General features: G+C 37.1%; 1 protein-coding gene across 1 annotated transcript in view; it reads left to right on the forward strand.

Moving 5' to 3' along the window:
* Window positions 1-14,176, forward strand: part of LOC590269 (hemicentin-1) — a 36,475-nt gene extending 22,299 nt beyond the window's left edge. The window contains exons 7-17 of the mRNA XM_030978439.1: window positions 1,565-1,742; window positions 2,896-3,020; window positions 4,110-4,266; window positions 4,713-4,875; window positions 5,474-5,625; window positions 6,357-6,508; window positions 7,670-7,787; window positions 8,724-8,893; window positions 10,316-10,436; window positions 11,729-11,878; window positions 13,826-14,176. Of these exons, the coding sequence (XP_030834299.1) occupies window positions 1,565-1,742; window positions 2,896-3,020; window positions 4,110-4,266; window positions 4,713-4,875; window positions 5,474-5,625; window positions 6,357-6,508; window positions 7,670-7,787; window positions 8,724-8,893; window positions 10,316-10,436; window positions 11,729-11,878; window positions 13,826-14,061 (1,722 nt within the window). The 3' untranslated portion in view covers window positions 14,062-14,176. The remainder of the gene's footprint in view (window positions 1-1,564; window positions 1,743-2,895; window positions 3,021-4,109; window positions 4,267-4,712; window positions 4,876-5,473; window positions 5,626-6,356; window positions 6,509-7,669; window positions 7,788-8,723; window positions 8,894-10,315; window positions 10,437-11,728; window positions 11,879-13,825) is intronic.
* The last annotated feature ends 4,719 nt before the right edge of the window (window positions 14,177-18,895 follow it).

Raw genomic sequence — 18,895 nt, forward strand, 5'->3', positions numbered from 1 at the left:
CTTTCGATTGACCTTCAGAACTATTTATTGACAATGGTTCAGATTTTGTTTGTCTATGTGGTGTCATATGACTACTGACAGATAAGTTGATGATTGATATTGGTACAAAAATATTGTCCAAACCCTGGTCATTTTTTCACATCCACACAAAATAGATTTTTGACTCTTTTTTTTTTCTTGTATATTTTCATGGTATTTCCTAAAAAATGGACTATTTTCTGTCCTGTGTTTTAACTAACGAGCCAAACCTTACCCAAAACATAGTAACCTTTGATGTAGTGTAATAATTAAAATTCAAATTAATTTATTTCACATCTCTTAAAAATACATAATCTGAGCCTACCTCTAACCTAACACAAAATCAGATTATTACCCTACCCATACATATTTGATCGTCATCATATTTTTTTCCTGAACTGTAAGCCTATCCTAAAAAAACTATTTCATTTTTACCCCTATATCTGTGATTCTATGTTATAACCTGAAACAAATTGTTGCTAGGTACCCATCAATCATCACAAGACCACCTGACACTAAGGTCTGATCACATGATCAAATTATCTGAACAGGAGTATCTTATAGAAGGAAGTGGTTTGGGATTGGCTTATGAGTCAAGAGTGAGAAAGACATGGATGTATTTATAGAGACAAGTACGTATGTGCACATTATCTTGCCTTCTTGTATTTATAGTTTTCTCTGCAAGAAAGTCATCTTTAAGGCATTTATCATCGTACTACGAATGTGTTCTAGACACTTTTCAGCAATTTTATCATCAAGTTGTTTTTGAAAAACTTCCTTTTTTGGTATTAGATGGTATGTTTTTTTTTAAAGAATGAAATCATTGATGTTTAAAACATTTCCGGATTGGTTTATAAAGTTATAGGCTGATATCTAAAAAAAAGCCTTATCAAAGAAATATAATGGATATTTGAGGAAATAGACATTTTATCTGATGTTCCTCTACAGTGCTTTGATTTTTTGTTAAGGTAAAAATGAGGCATAAACAAACATCTTTGTAGTTACTTTGATAATCGATAGACATCAAAATCAATTTTGACATTTCTTCACACAGATAATACTCCATGAATATTAGTACTTTCCATCTCAACTTCTCTTCTCCTAAGATAAATGATGGATACATTACAGTCACTGTATCTTAGTCTTTAATTGCGTTGCCTCAAAAGTTATTTACCAGTAGACACAATTTTGTGCATGTTATTCAGGAATAATATGTAAGTTTACAATATCCATCAGATTTCAAGCCTGTGTCATGTATTTTATGTATTATTTGGTAAAAATCATGAAAATCTGGCATCTGCCCTTTTAAGCAATGGACCTGGTAAATTATGACTTTATGTATGCTGTCACTATTTTGTCAAATTATTTGTTTTCTTTTTTTTCTCTGACCAATATTATTGGATATATATTTAATATTTTTCCAGTTTATTGTGTATTCTACTTCTCTTGAATGAAGAAATATCAACAAGATTTAGTAAGTATATTCTGCTTAAAATAACAAAGATGTTCCTCTCTCTCTCTCTCTTTTATCAATTTTGATTGATAGGAAAGTGAGCAGATCATGAATTCATCCCATACGGTCATCACCAACATGTATTCCGAGCGGGTCTCCTGGTCAAGACTGGACATTGACTCTCTCAACGTCAGTGATAATGGGATGTATCAATGCGAAGCAACCAACGTCAACCAGCAAGTCAGCACAAACTTTGATCTTGTCGTGCACGGTAAGAACACTTAAAATTTGATGATTTATTTATTTATTCATTTATAATATTTTGTCAGGGTAGCCCATTCATCAATAAGTAGTAGTCTTCCATAGGGCCCTGAATAATCATGAACATATTTACATAATAAAGCATAACGTTTCACAGAAAAGTTAAAATACAATTTCATGATACATTTAGAAAGATATAACACGGCGATAAGGCCTAAAAACAAAAGAAGCTGTATTGCCCTTTAGGTGCCGAAACATGGGTCGGCCGGCCGCTCGGATATTTTTTTTAAATATTTTTTTTACTCCCTCTTGGGCTGATATTTCTGAGTTTTTAATGCTTTATTTTCCTTTTTTTTTTAAGGTAAAAAAAAATAAATTAAAAAGCCGACCTTAGATTTCAAGATTTTTGGGTCGGTCGCAAAGGGCAATACAACATCTTTTTGTTGGAAGCCTAATAGACGCGGCTCAAACGGATACTTGTTTGCGAAATGATCATACATGTATATCAGTAACCTGAGAGTAAGACCCCGTTTACAGTGAGAAAAGGGAAAGGGCCGGGCCGGGCCATGGCCGAGCTAGGCCTACTCGGCCCTGCAATTTTGTGCGTTTACAGTGGCAGGCTCGGCCGCGGCCTAAATTGTAACCTTTCAATATTTTGTTGTAGTGGGGCTCTGAATGTAAACAAACGATTATTTTGGGGGGGGGGCACGCCAGGGGTCACAGTGCAGATCCGGTCGCGGGCGATTTGCAGTGAATCTTTTCCCCAATTTCCTATACACAGCAAACTTTCACTTCCGGGGTAACAGTTGGCCACGCATTTGGCCCTGCATACGTTTACAGTGAGAAAAGGCCGGGCCAGGCCGCGGCCGAGAATACCTCCAGAGCTCGCATTTGGCCTTTTGCGCGTTTACAGTGCTAGGCCGGGCGGCGGCCTAGCCCGGCCTTTTGCTCAGGGTCTATGATGTCCCTAGCATTTTTAAAATACTTCTTTCTGATATAAAAGATCAAGGGAATGCAGTAGAGTTATTAGTATAGAAATAGAAACAGATATAACAGAAGCATGGGAGGTCAGGTTGTATAGTTTTGATCAAAGTATTATGCGCTATACAAGAACTGATTATTATTATTATTATTCTTTTTGTTTGTCCTTCCTCTCTCTGTAGCTCCACCAAGAATCACCTCCTTACATCCTGCCATCAGAACAGCTCATGTAGGCATGGATCTTGTCTTTGAGTGTACGGCCACTGGGTTCCCTCCGCCAAAGTTTACTTGGTTCAGGAATGGAAGAGTAAGTTAACCATATGCAGAAATGACCGATGAATGATGACTATGGGTGGTATTCTCATAGGTTAAGCCGGGACTAAGTCCAGACTAAACAAGAATTTTAGTTCACACTTCTATGGAATGCTAGGTTTCATCTTCCTCCTTCAATATTCATGACAAAGATAATCTACCAAAGACTTTGTTGAAATTTAGTTCATACTCATATTATCTTTTTCTTCCCATTTCATTGCAAAATTAATTTTTTAGTCACTTTTCATTGAAGGATTAAAATGATCTGTACGGGGTAAATTAGTTTGCAACAGGCACTCCATAAAAGTGTGAATTAACTAAGTATGCGCTAACTTAGTACGCGCTACCGGAATACCACCCTATATGTTTACCACACGAAGAGTAAAACTAAAGCCTGTCTGCACTAGTTTGGCCAGGAGGAATTAGACCTCCCTGCATGGTCGCTGACAGGTGTTTATCTCATCAAATCAGCTCTCAATTAACATAAGAAAAAGGGGATCAGGGGGACCAACAGGTACCGCTTAGGCATTGTTTGCTCTATAGAGGGCGCACGTAGCTACAAGGAGTGCAGTCCAGCTTTAAAGCAGATGAAAGATTTAAGTTCATATACAGGAATACAGGGGAGAATGAAAGACTAGGGGATGGTACTCCGTATTGAAAGTGTATGGTGTGATACCATTATCCTTTTATATCATATGCCATAAATATGATAAATAATAATAATAATACAGAATCAATATTTCATCATTTACTTTTCATGCTTTACTTGCTGTATTCCCTATTTATGTAGATCGTGCTGTTTTGCTGACTTGGATATTTTCAATGAATATTAAACTTTGTAAATTATATGTTCATCAAAATGTAGCAGGTTTCAGTGATTAAGGAAAGAAAGAAATTATATGAATATTACATGAAGTACATAAATAGATAAATTGATTGAATCAAACAGATCGGTAGTTGCATTCTTCTGCCGGGCAATCAGTTATAATAAACTATTACTATAATTATATATATAATTATATAATTATATATATTATAATTATGTATATAATTATGTATTCTTGTCTTTCTGATTCCCTCCTAGGCCATTCCTCGTATCGGTAACACTCATTTCAACGAAGGTTGGGACGGTATCCTGACCATTGATAGTCTCATAGAGTCTGATGCAGGCAACTTTACATGCCAAGCATTCAATGATGTAGGATATGAATACAGTAATACTACTAGACTAGATGTGTTTGGTAAGTCTGTCAAATATATACAGCTAACAACTTAATTATTCATACCCCCTTACCAAGTTCTGTAATCGTTAAAGAGTGTGAAAATTTAATTGGTCCGGATTTATGTTTCTCTAGAATGTGACATATCATGGCTTACATCTAAAATTATTCAACAAGGCCCAAATTCAACAAGTGAACATTTCAGATTTGTGTATTTTGTGTATTTTGTATATAGCGCCTTGAGTAAGTAATAAGTAAAGTGCGCTTAATAAATATGTATTAAGGTGAGAAGAGGGAGAGGGTGAGAGATCTATAGACAGAGTAGAAGATAGAGAATCACAGAAGAGACTAAAGTTAGAAATGTGTGTTTGCAATCCTCTATTGGTGTCATATTTAAACAACCAGTTTTAAATTGCTATATTTAATATACAAAATAATAATACTGTTTTGCTTTGATTGCATCGCAGGTATATACTTCATAGAAAGAGCGCCCCCCATGTTAGCTGTAGAGGAAGGTAACTCAACGCAGCTTGTTTGTGATGTGGGTGGATCTGATTACGGTGTGAGAATAGAATGGTTTAAAGACAGGACTCCAATCCAGTCACAATGCACTCCAGATCAACTTAGAAAGTAAGACTTCATTGTCTTTTTCTTAAAGCTTATCTGCCATAGTTTACAGGAGGGATTAGAGCGCCCTGCAAGGTCACTGGACAGGTGGTTATCTCATCAACTCAGCTCTTAGTTAACATAAGAAAAAGAGGATGATGGGGGACCAATGGTCACCGATTATGCATTATTTGTTATATAGAGGGCGCAAGTAGCTACAAGTAGTGCAGTGGGCCTTTAATATAATATTCAGATTGCCTTTGTGTCAGATGCACGCAGCTTAGACAATGCAAACAAACAGTACGCACAGGGAAGAGATATACGCAGTCTCATTTACTTTTTATGCACTTTACTGTGCAAAAAAGTTTATATTGGACAGCAAGCACAATGTAGAGTGTCACATAATAGCTTCTCAGCCAGTAGAATGCTCTCTATCGAATACCATTTTTTTTTTTAAATAGCAAGTTAAATTTCCTTGTTCCAAGGAAGTTTGTTTTCAAGATTGAAAAGAATCTTTATATATTTTGTTATTGTTATTTTATAATGTATGATAATATTATTTTCATAATCAAAATGACAATTGTTTGAATTTTTTAGAATCAAATTGTTATTTTCCAATCAGTTTACCTAGATGTAAGTACATGATAGTCAACAGCACTCTTCACATAATGAAAGTAAGTCAGCAAGACTTGGGAACCTACATCTGCAAAGTAACAGAACAAGGAACGGCTGACCCTGAAGTCATACAAGCAGAGACACAAGTTCTGTTTGCAGGTCAGTTACATTTCAATTAATGATAATGATAATAATAATAATTATAGACTTGTTTACCCAGGGTAGCCTCACCATTAATAATACTGTTCTCCCTGAAGGCCCTGCAATCATATCATTACCCCTGCTTTATCTGAGCTGCCATGAAAAGGTGCTCAAGCATTCAAGGATTTCTTCTTCCTACATGGTTACCTCACCTGGGGGAAGAGTGGCAAATGTAGATTGATATCTTGCCAAGGGACATTTCATGTGGGTTTTAAATCTTGGTGGACTATACAAACAAGTTCCACCTGTCATTCTTCTTTCCTCCCATTTGTTTTTCTTGATCATTATTCATTTATTTTGACAGGATACCTTCAGGAAATATAAATTATTTGTATTTCAAATGTAAACCTGTGTAAACAAGGGACAGACTATTTTGTTTACTTACAACCTAGTGGATGTTGGAATGAAATAAAATGGGATTGAATAAATGCAAAGATGGCCTGTTGGTCATGTTTTTTAAATTACTAATACCGCCTGTAGAGAAAGACCATCTGTCTACAAAGACCACATTTTTGTTTCCCTTGAAAAGGGTTTCTCATTGAAACATGTACTAAAGGAACCCTGTACATGAAGACCACCTGCCTATAAAGACCAGATTTCTTGTCTCCCTAGGGTTGTCTTAATAGACAGTTTTTCTCTGTACCTACCAAAATGATGATATTCAGATATTTATTGATTTTGTTTTCCAGTTCCTGTGGCTCTCTACCCCAGATTAAATGATGTGTATACAGGTGATGCTGGCAAGCCTTTAGTCCTGGAATGCAAAGCTAGGGGTAGCCCGCCCCCTACTGTTGAGTGGCTGTACAGGGGAGTTCATCCACTCAATGACTCACATAGAATGGTAAACCTTTTTTCTCTTTAAAAAAAAAAGTTTTTGCTACATTCTTAGCTGAACTTATTGGAGGCAATTTAGTTGTCATGGAAAATGGTGTGTGTGTTTCATTGAAACTTACATACATGCATCGTGACTTAGAATTCTTAGAAACATTACTCTCTTGCCTTTGATTTGGCAAAAATGCCTGTACTTTTTTGGTTGATACCAAAATATTTTAAGCTTTATGAAATTGAAAGTTATATAGCAGGTTTTTTGTTCTTCATATGTACAAAGACTTTTGGTATATGGTCATTCCATGAGGTTGACAGAATGGTTCCTTTTTCAGTCGCTTTGTTCAAAATCTTTGCTTAACACACATTTCTCTTTTTACCAGCGTTGCATAGACATGGTATTCATATAACATGACATAAACCTGGGGTCTATAATACTGATTCACCATGAAGCTTGAGTACTATTTATGCAAAACTTGATTTGAGTAAACATTGTTATAGTTGATAGGAGACCTACTGTAGTTTCTCACTCCTGGGGGTGTTTCACAAAGATCCTAAGTTGAACTTATCTCCAAGTTGGACTTACAATTCTGGAAAGCCGTTTTTCTATTTTTGTATGATTTTTTCTATTATCAAGGAAATTTCATGTTCTTGATGAATTTATGAAAAGCCTAAAATACTTGAATTGCTTTAGAATATATTTTATTTCAAGGCTACAAATGGCTCTCCATAATTTTTAAGTCTAACTGGGAGTTTACAGATAGCACATGGTACAAATGACCCGAAATATCCACAGATCTTTTACACATGGAGAAGTTCCACTTTGAGCATTGTAGAATAATAACTGCCAAAGTCCTAGATGTGCTTCATGAATAGCTTTTGTTTGACCTCTTGAAAAGAATATACTTCCACCTGCTTATCATGGAATGTACCGTTGGTGCATAAATGAATAATGTTACATAAATTTCATGAGCGCATATCCAGTATTCATCTCTGTGGGTTTTACCATTTTGGTACAAATGACCTTTATCTGCCCATGTGCAGATTGTATCTGTAAACTCCCTTATTAAGTTCCACTTTGGATCTTTGTGAAACACCCCCCTGGTATGTCACAATCACCCCAACCCGTGGGATGATTCATATACTGATAGCTTCTGTTGCTTCCACATGTGTGCAGATCTCCGGTGGTACGATCAAGTTCCGTCGTCTGCTTGCGAGGGACAGCGGGCATTACCTGTGTGTGGCCAGTAACAACATCACAGAGGCTAAGCAAGATGTTAGAGTCAAAGTTAATTGTAAGTCAACCATTTGTAGAGAGCTGTACACATAGATTTAACATGTAGTAAGAGTTAGAGAGAGGCATTGTATTTAACATTCTGCATCCAAATTACATCCTCTCAACAGCTAAGAGGTGTGTTGTATTTACTTAAAATGTATGTGTAAAACTTGTAAATATATTTTCTTTCTGTTATACTCTCATACCCAGAGAGGGGGTCAATCTATATTAATGTCATAGGAAATAGTGGCAGATTTAATGAAAATGATGTCTGTCTCTTCCTAAAAAAATATGTTAGGGACGGTAAGCCAAAAAAATAGAATGCACATTAGTATCATTCAAGATGTTTTTGTCATCATTAGAACTCAACTTGACCTGTGAAAGGAGCTCATATTATCATCAATTGTTAGCTTTTTATTAAAATATCTATGATATTCTTTTTTCAAAATACTTGAATTTTGAATATATTGCATTAAATAGCTACGAACAGCTCTCCATGATTTGTAACTCCCCTGTACATTATCCTTCTTTAGCTTTCCTTCTCTAGCTATCTATGATATTCTTTTCCAAGATAGGCAGTTCTCTGGAAATGTCATTCTGTAAAGCTTGGAATTTACCTCAACTTGCATCATTAGGACATGCTGAATGATGGTAGGGTAGAAGCCCCTGCCATACATATTCATGTATGTGTGATTGGGGGCCCATGGCATTTGTACAACAACATATAAATGTTATATTACATTACAAATTATTTGTGGACTACGAGGCGACGCCCCCATCCGGCAAGTAACGATAATCGATAAATTTGACGCTAAGCCACCTGACTAAATAGCTGTACCTCCTATTGTAGCAGATATTCTTTTTTCAAGATAGGAAATTCTCTGGAAATGTCATTCTGTAATGCTTGGAATTGATCTCAACTTGACCTGTGACATTCTCCTTTTTTTGATCCTAGCTGTGCCCCCAATGCTGAACCTGGACATTAAGCAGTCGGGTCAATCAGTGACCTTGGACTGGAGGGTGGTAGGTAACGGTGGCTACCCGGTCAAGAGCTTCAAGTATGAATACAGAATGATATCACCCAAGACTGGAAAGTGGTCCGCAGATAAACTATCTCCACATTTGGTAAGTAGCAATTTATATGCCTCATAATGATGATGAGAAGGGTGGTAGTGATTGTGGTGGTGGTGGTGGTGGTGGTGGTGGTGGTGGTGGTGGTGGTGGTGGTGGTGGTGGTGGTGGTGATGATGATGATGATGATGACAATGGTGGTGGTAATGATGATGACAATGGTGGTGGTAATGATGATGATGACAATGGTGGTGGTGATGATGATGATGATGATGATGATGATGATGAGGATGGTGGTGACGACATTGATGATGATGATAAAATTAAGGTGATGATAATGATGATAATTATGGTGGTTTTGGTGATGGTGATAGTGCTGCTTGTAATGATGATGATAATGATGGCTTTATATAAAGCGCACATGTTCCCATCACACTCTGATGCTCCTTGCACCGATAGCCGAGCAGCCGAAATACATAGATCTCTAGCACAGGCCTTCCTTAACTAGTTTATTAGAAGTGCCGAAACGAAAAGAATTTGCAGTTGAAGTGCCACCCTGTATGTTTGACTGTGCTGCGAGGGAGCGTAGCGACCGAGCCTAAAACGGATGGGGTCGAGGGGCGAAGCTTCAACGGGGGGTAGCAGGGGACGGAGCCCTCTGAAGCTGGTTTATTTTAGGGCTTTCTAAAGGCCCAAATGGGGCATTTTTAACACCATTTCATTCCCCAATATAATCAATCATAATTTCATATTGATGTGAAAAAATTTGTACAATTCCTGGATACAATTACACTGGAGGTAAATTTATATGTAGTTTTTTGGGTGCAATAAACACGGCAAATGTCAAAATAAAGTGAAAATCAAACAAACAAAACAAAATGTTTCCAGAGATTGGCAATGTTAAAACTAGTAGCCCATATAGTCCATGGGCCAAGACCAGAAATTTAATAGTAAGCTAACTTTTGTTCAGAGATTAGGTTTAGAGTTGTATAAAATGGTAAAAAACGATGAATACCCCCTTTCTTCCTGCTTGTTAAGCAAGCATTTTGGGCTCAAATTTGACTGCAACTTCTTGTTTTAGCTAAGTATTTAATTCTAAAATATATATTTTCTTTCTTTCTTTCTGTTTTTTGTTTTGTTGTTGAAAGAGTCGCGTGCCACTCCGACTGACCGCAAGCGCCACAAGTGGCGCGTGCGCTGCCAGTTGAGAAGGCCTGCTCTAGCATGTCTAGCAAAATGGGAACCCATGTAAACGTAGGTAGAGAGTGACAAAGGTCAATTGATGTCTTGGTGCATGGTTTTGATGATGGTGATGGTAGTCATGGTAATGATGATGATAGTTGTGGTTGGAATTTATTCATGTGTTTGAAGTATGAATATGGACTGACTTTACCTTCGCCCCCTTACATATCCTTTGGGGAACAAAACATGAACATTAAAATGACATGGCTTGTTTTCTTTGTTTCTTTCTTTCAGAGATCACACACTATCAAAGGTCTGAAGTCCAATGCTACATATGAGATCAAGATGTGGGCTGTCAACAAGCTCGGTCAGGGGACCATCACCAGACAGGTGTTTGCCACAGATTCCCACGCGGGTAAGATGTTCATTTACTCTATTACAGGGGGGTGTTTCACAAAGATCCTAACTGCAACTTAACTCTAAGTTAGACTTAAACATTATGGAGAGCCATTTGTAGCCTTAAAATACAATATATTCAAGAGCGAAAATTCAAGTAATTTAGACTTGTTATAAATTCCACATCAAGAACATGAAAGCCATGTTGGTAATAGAAAATATTAATGATTTAAAGATGAAGTTGAGTTCTGGTCATGCGATTTCATTGTGAAATAAACGGTGTGGAATCGATCAGAGAAGGTTGATCATCTAGCATATAAGAATTTGTGTGTATTGCAAGGTTCTGGAATCATCAAAATGATAAGAAATTGGCCAAGTCTTGGTAAAGTTACAAACACTGTACACAGAAAGATGTATTTGGGACTACACGAACACGTGGCGTAAAAAACCTACCCCCCCGAGTTTTACGATGTACATGACATATTTAGAATATGAAGGCTTTTGAAGAGCCATGCTTTTCAGGGAACATTATCTTATCTGATGTTCTTCCACACTTGCATAATAAGAATGATAACGCTCACAAATTATTTTTCACCTCTTCCCAGAACTCAACTTTCTCTTTAAATCAACATTTAAAATCATTAAAATAACATTTACAAAATATTTTCATTGATGTCAACGGCTTTCCATAGTTGTTAAGTCCAACTTAAAGATAAGTTCAACTTAGAATCTTTGTGAAACACCACCCAGATCTACCCACATTATGGCCATGAACATTCCAGAACTTGAAAGCGAGACAAAAAGTGTTTTCCCAAATTCCCAAGAACAGGATTTGCTTGTGGTGAAAGGGCTGTGGAACCCTTTTGTAAAATATTCCCAGTAGAGCTGATGTCTACAACATCTAAACAAAAGTTTCAACAAAAAGTAGAAAAAAACTTTCTTTACTTAGCAATGCTTGTATAGATATATTGACTGCTATGAGAGGCATCACTGTTTCTATAGGCTCAGGGACATTACATCCTGTTATAACCCCGAGGGGCAGCTATAAAAACAGCTATGAAATAGCTATTAAACATCTATAAACACTTTTATTTAACCTATTTATGCTCTTTTATTTCACAAATGCCTTTATGTCATTTATTTCTTATTTTACAAGAACGTTGAGTTTTTTCATTATTTGTTAATACTATAGTACATGTACGATACTGAGCAAACATTTTCTAAGTGGTTACTGATGCTTTTAACAATTATTGACTTCTTTATCAATTTGACATTATTCCTTTTCACATTGACATTACCTTTCTCCCCTAGGCATTGGAAACATCTTCAGCGGTCTCTCTGAGGACAACCTCAAGTTGATCTACATCGGAGCTGGCGTGGCCGGTGGTTTATTCCTCCTCATCTTGGTAGTGGTGTTTGCCGTCGCATGCAGACGCAAACCAGATCCTTCAGGAATCAGAAGTGAGTCAATTGGCAATGCGGTTACCGGGGTTACTATCCAATACAAATCTTATCCCAGCATGAAGGGAATAGCTGGTTTTCGCCAGGCAGGTTAGAACAATCATATACAGATATTCACTGGCAGTGGGTGTAATAAAACATTCTTTGGACCGCTGAAGGGAGTTATAGTTTCCCAAGTGGTTACATTTTCCAAAAGCATGCAGTGCTGAAGGAAAATATGGTCACAAGGGAAAATATAACTCTCTTAAGGTCCGAAGAATGTTATATACCCCCTGCCAGTCAATCTCTGTTATAGATAGCCTTGATTTGAAAATTTAGGGGGGGGGGCTCCTTTTTTTGTTGCCCGAAATATTTTCCTTTTTTTTTTCGGAGACAAAAATTTGAAACAAATTGTGAGAGAAAAATATACTTCGAGATAATTCCGGAAGAAATCATATATTAGAAAATTATTGGAAAAAATAAAGACGAGGGGAAAAAATTGACCTTCGGTATTGGGGTAATTGGTCTCACACAGTCCTCAAGAGGGCGACATGCATTGATTAAAAATATATTCATTTCACCAGCTGGTTAATATAACACTGGAAAGTGACTGGCCAGGAAAATATAACGATTACGACCCTCGCAATTGATATCACGTGAAGAGCTCTGGACAAATCACATCCCAATATCTGTCTAAGCTATCTAATATATACATGTACAAATGATGCATGCGAATGAGTTCATTATATAATCTGCACTTGAGTCGAGGCTATATGCATCCATCTATCGGCCGTCAGGTTGAATATGATAGGTGCGTAAATAGACTCAACAAGAGCCGATAGATTGTTTAATAAACGGATGAAGACATGCAATCATTTGTTGTATACAACAAAACTCCTAGATCCTTGTTTTTTATGAAAAAGGAGCCATTTTGATATTGCTCCAAGTTACTATCGATGACAAATAAGTCTTATGTTCCTTAATAGGTTTACTTTAGCTCGCACACAGATTTTAAGTGCACCTATCGATTTGCAAATTGCTTTGCATCAAAAAACAAATCATTGGATAGTACTGGAAACTATTACATGCTTTTTTTATGACAAAGACAGTATGAATCACACCTGAGTGTGTTACGTTAGGCTTATCATTTGATAAGGATCTAGGAGTGAGTTGTACAAAGATAGATGAAGCAAATATACCTGACTAACACTGACCCGATAGAATTTAGTTCAAGCTTGTTTTGAATTAATGACTGTGAACCAGAAGGATGGTAATTACTCTTACAGTCAAACCTGTCTTAGTGGCCACCTGTGTTTAGTGGTCACTCATATTGTCTGCTACAAAGAAGATACTTGTTTTGTAGATTAATGTCTTGCCAAAGGACACTAGTATAGCGGCGGAACACGAAGCACAAACCACGTGATCCAAAGTCCGGTGATGTAACCGCTAGATTCCTCTGTGAAGATAAACCATCTTGATCATACAGTGAAACCTGTCTATAAAAATTACCCAAGGGAGATAAGAAAAGTGGTCTTATAGGCAGGTGGTCTTCATGTACAGGTTCCTTTAGTACACGTTTCAATGAGAAACCATTTTCAAGGGAAACAATAAAAAGGGGTCTTAGTAGACAGGTGGTCACTAAAGCAGGTTTGACTGTATTTGTTATCCTCTCTTAACTGTCTCCTCCCTGTCATCACTCCTGACGACGGATAGTCAACCTGTTCGAAATGTTGAGCCACTCCCACCACTCATCCTCTCCAAGCGCTATAGTTCTCCTTAGAACTATAAGCTAAGAAAGATAACCAACAGTCTTTTTCAAGACTATACCAACAGTCTTTTTCACGACTACACACCCTCAAGAAAGATAACCGGGAGTCCTTTTTTGAGGACTTCTCAATCCTCCCTCTCTCTCTCACATGGTGCACCCGCAAGCCTACTGTATATCTCTTTTCTCATCTCTATGTACAGAACGTACAGACGGTGTAGAGGATGGTCAAGCGTTAGTGGATGATTTCCAGGAATCCCCGTCTCACATCAATCCAGCTTACGGAGGAGCTGACCACCCGACGAGCGAGAATCTTGAACTCAAAGACGTGAACCCTACGGATAGTAACGGAATCAAGGATAAGAATGGGAAGCCCGTAGGAGGATTCGCGGAGGATAACGGAATGGCTCTAAACCTAGACCTAGACTCTGGGCCATAGACTGAACACCTATCAAGTCATTAGTCTTCAAGCCCATCTGTACTAGTTTACAGGAGGGATTAGACCATCCTGCAAGGTCACTGACAGGTGGTTATCTAATCAAATTAGCTCTCACTTAACATAAGAAAAAGAGGATCATGGGGGACCGATGGTCACCGATTATGCATTGTTTGCTATATAGAGGGCGCAATTAACTATAAGTAGTGCAGTGGGGCTTTAATTCTTGTCCAGATATGCCATGGTTATGCAGCATGTTTGTGTGTTTTTTATGATACTTTGTTTCTAATAAATGATTTTTGATGAGTGAAAGAAATACAAAAACTGCATTCAAAAGTGATGATGTCTTGGAAATAATAGTAAAAATGTGATCTCAGTTGAAATTCCAGTCATGTCCCCATAAAACTGTTCTGACGAAACACATGTATGGGCACAGAGATGACCTTATTTTTTGTATTCATGAAATCTTTAAATTTCTGTAGATGAATGAAACATGGTGGCAGATAAATAACCTTCAAAACACTGTATATGTGTGTGTTCTCCTGAAATGATTTATTATTATGTTTGTCTTGTACAATTTATTATATTATTGAATCGATCTATGAATATTGAATTGTTTAGAGTGCAATAATTATATATCTTGCCAAAGTGCTGTATGTATTTCAAGAGGTAGTTTCAAATGTTTTCGATTTGTAGAATACAAGGTGCTAGTAATAAGAAAACTGTGCAATAATGAATTTTCAAAGTGGAATTATTATATATCTTGTTATTTTTGTTTAATTCAGGATACACATTTATAGTATGCTAGGTGCTTGTATTGCTAATACAATAATAATATATTCTGGAGAATGCCATGATTAATTATGCACAAACGTTTAAGTTTTGTAAATCAATTGTCGTAGTGGTCAACTCTCTCTAAACTAGGGCCACCTGTCTAGAGTGGAATTATGTGTTGAATACCGTAACCTGTCTAGAAAGGTCACCTGTCTACAGTGGCCTGTTCTCCTGTTTCCCTTGGGTGGCCTCAATAGACAGGTTTGACTCTAAATGCTAACAATGGTTGAGTGCAATTTCATTTGTTGTATATTCACTTGTTGATGTTCATGATTTCCTTAGTAACTAGGCTACATGCAAATTATGGGGGGGGGGGGGGGTAGTAGATATATCAAGGAACCATCAAGTTATTTATATGTTCGCTGACTACGAATTACATTGAGAAGCAATAACATGTATTCCCTTTTTTTCAATATGGAAGTGTGCAATCATATGTGCTTTCTACCAGTCGTAACATACTTGCAAGTTTTCTATGTAGATGGTTGCTATTATATCTGAGTTGTGTATCTTGATTTATATAGAGCTTCCAGTTTTAGGATATGATGATATTTTTCATATTTATCAAGTCTTTCATAGACCATGGCTTTTAGACTATGGTTTATTGTATGAAAGAGATTCTCAAATGCATATAATGATGTACGTCGTTAATATTTTGCAGTGTAAGGTATGACGGAGGTAATTAATGTAAAGCCCTAATGAAAATGTAAAACATATATTATACAAAATCCTTTATGGAATACATGCATACATGTATATTGTGTTGAGATATATTGATATGCAAACGATTGTTCCTTGAATTGTATTTCAGAGTGTATTCAGATGTATGAAGGCTGATTCTACTGAAAGCTGAATGACTCTTACATTTCATAATAAAATGTCATCAAAAGAACAAAAAATTGTTTGTTTTATTTCTTATGTCAGACATGATTGTAATTCCAATTTCATCTTACAGGGAGTCATTAGCAAAATGTACTAGACTATGAGAAATATATTAATGGTGGGCGAGGTGATGAGGATGATGACGGTTATGAACTTATGATGAGGGTGATGATGATGATGCTAATGGTAAAAACTTGTTGTATTAGATAGGTTTCACAGTTTTCAAGCTTCTATCACTGTCTCTCTGTCTTTCCCTCTCATTCTCTCCCTTCCTCTCTTCCTTTCTCTCTCTCTTTCTGTCTCTCTATTTTTTTCCCTCTCTCTGATGGCGATTATGATGATGATGGTGATGATGGTAATATGGTAAAGAGTTTTCAAGCTTTTGTCCCTGTCTACGTCTCTCCCTCTCGTTGTCTCCCTCCTTCTCTCTATCTCAACAATTTGTCACTCTTCCTCTCAATCTCTCTCTCACACTCTCTCTTTCACTGTCATTCTATCTTTCTATTCATTGCCCCCTTTTTCTCTTCTCTATCTAAATTCCCTCCCTCCCTCCCTTCCTCTCTCTCTCTCTCTCTCCCTCCCTCTCTCTCCCTCTCTCTCTCTCTCTCTCTCTCCCTCTCTCTCTCTCTCTCTCTCTCTCTCTCTCTCCCTCTCTCATACTACATATTTAAAGTGTCTTCTCTACCCTTTATAACTAGGGACTTCTAAAACACTTGACTCACTTTGTCAACCCCTCCCCCTTTCACATATCCTTTCAGTATCAATCAAAAGATGAGAGGTCGATTACACAAATACTTTGAAGAATGAGATAAATCCTCAACATTTCTCGGGTCAAAATTCTACATTTTAATTCCTGCCGTAGTAGAGAAGCAAACATAACAAGACCAGTATATCGCTGACAGCTGCCATAATTGGTTGCATGGGATGAAAACCATTGCTAAAAACGATTTTCCTACAAAAATATCTGCTTTGGGACATCGTTATCGATCAGTTGAATGAGGCGGGTCAGAGGTCAGATGTCAAAGGTCGAGACATTTAGATGCCCTCACCACCAGCAGCGCCTAGTAAGATAGAAAGAAACACAAATGGACAAGGTTTACATGACAAAGTATTCTCTGAAGCCTAAACAAGCCCGCATTATTAACATGCTGAGTATCCCCACTGCCATGTGGCAAATAAATACTCAAAGATCATAGAGCGAGGAGCAGCGCCTGGACAAAAAAGAGAAAAAATACCGTGATTAAACAAAATTAGTACGACGAAAAAAAAAATTACATAGAGCCCTCTTCCCCCATTCCGCCCTCTTCCCCTCCACGTCACTGTTTATTCTCGAGAATAAAAAGTGGACTGGAACAACTTTTAGATATTAGCTTTAATAATGTCACATCATCAAAAAACATAACTTGGAACAAATTTACACATACCTTAACAAATAACAACATTTTGTACGAGTATGAATAGTTTCTGGATAATATAAGAGGTTGACAGCTGAGCTTCTTGGGCCATGTTATACGGAAAATTAGTTTGGAAAATCTTGCACTGACTGGAAGAATCGAGAGGAGGAGGAGTAGGGATATACGGAGGATTCTGTGGATGGGTAGCTTAACCCTAATAAGGCCGGGCTATTTGAGGTCTTACTATGGCCGGGGGGGGGGCATTATGGCTCCCCCTTAAGATCTCGGCCGCAAAGCGGCCGATCGCCGCAAAAATTTGCACGCATGTCAAGTGAAGTGTATAGAATAATAAGATAATTTCAATTTTTTGAAAAAATCACTCATTTGCATATTTATGGTAATTTATGCAAATAAAGTCATAAAAAAATTGTACCCATAAATCATATATTATTCATATTTAAGCATTCTTTTTCACTACATATATTCATTAGACCATTCTGAATAATAATACAACAAAAAATTTGGAAGAGCCAGCTTATTCCTTATGTTATCCCTTGTTTTGATAATTTCTTATGTATTTCATTGTTTTTTAACTTATGTATTTCATTGTTTTTGTTGTTTTATTTCATTTCTTACTACAATTTAACTATTTGACTCCCAAAACAACCACCTAAACTTTAAATAAGACCCAATAACCCATGTTTGATCTGATTTTAGAAAAAATGACTTTTACATATGTTTTGTACACAAATCACGAAAATGAGCGATTTTCGGGCTGACATGCAAAGACAAAAGGTCACGTGACCTTGTAACCGTAGGTTCGATTTTCGAAAAAAATGTTTTAAAAGTTGCGCAAGACTCGAAAGAAAAAAGTCAGCGAGCGGCGGGGCGCCATCCATATGCGTTCCCGAGCAATCGGAAAAATCGTGGAGGGGGGGGGCATAATGCCCCCCCCCCCGGCCTTATTAGGGTTAAGGAGTGGGATTTTTTAATGTGGAATTGATCTCGGGGAGAATGAATTACTTCATAGAATATATGGGATAGAGAGCTGTGGCACTCCATGGTCGCCAACGTCTCAGGACATGGCACGTAGAGAAGCGTAAGTATGAATAGTTTTAAGTTGCCAACTGTAAACTTTACGTTGAGTATTACGGGCGTTAGACGTATTGTCCCATCGGAATTGACTGACCCATGTCACGTATGAATGACGTCACGTATGAATCGGACAGAATGAAAATGTTAAGCATGGATGGTACAATGATTGAGTTAATAGAAGAGTTTTCTTACCGGCGCAGAAAGCGAACTTTCCATTACGGCGAGAGCACCAGCAGGTCTGGTCTGAGCTGAACTGGGTTTCACAAACTAAAAGAATGATTTAGATAGACAACAACCTTATTGGTCCGTTTAAAACGTATTGAAACAGAATGAAAGGCGTTCAATAAATACTGAATTGCATAACCAGTCACACAATTTCAATACTCTATAACCTTGTTAAAATATTAATACACAAATCAAAAGAATTATTAGTGTGTTAAGATTGAACGCATCATGAAAAAAAATCCATTTGTATTAGCCGACTATAAGATAATATCAGACATTCACCGAACAATTTCACAAACGTTAGGCTTGTGATCTGACAACATTTCATAAGTATAGTTCCCAATAGTTTAATAACTTCCTTTATTATCTGAGATCTGCTTTTGCACAAAAATCAAGCTTCTCTTATGATC

This window comes from Strongylocentrotus purpuratus, unplaced genomic scaffold (genome assembly GCF_000002235.5).
Source record: "Strongylocentrotus purpuratus isolate Spur 01 unplaced genomic scaffold, Spur_5.0 spur5_scaffold_1, whole genome shotgun sequence".
In the NCBI taxonomy this organism is placed as follows: Eukaryota; Metazoa; Echinodermata; class Echinoidea; order Camarodonta; family Strongylocentrotidae; genus Strongylocentrotus; species Strongylocentrotus purpuratus.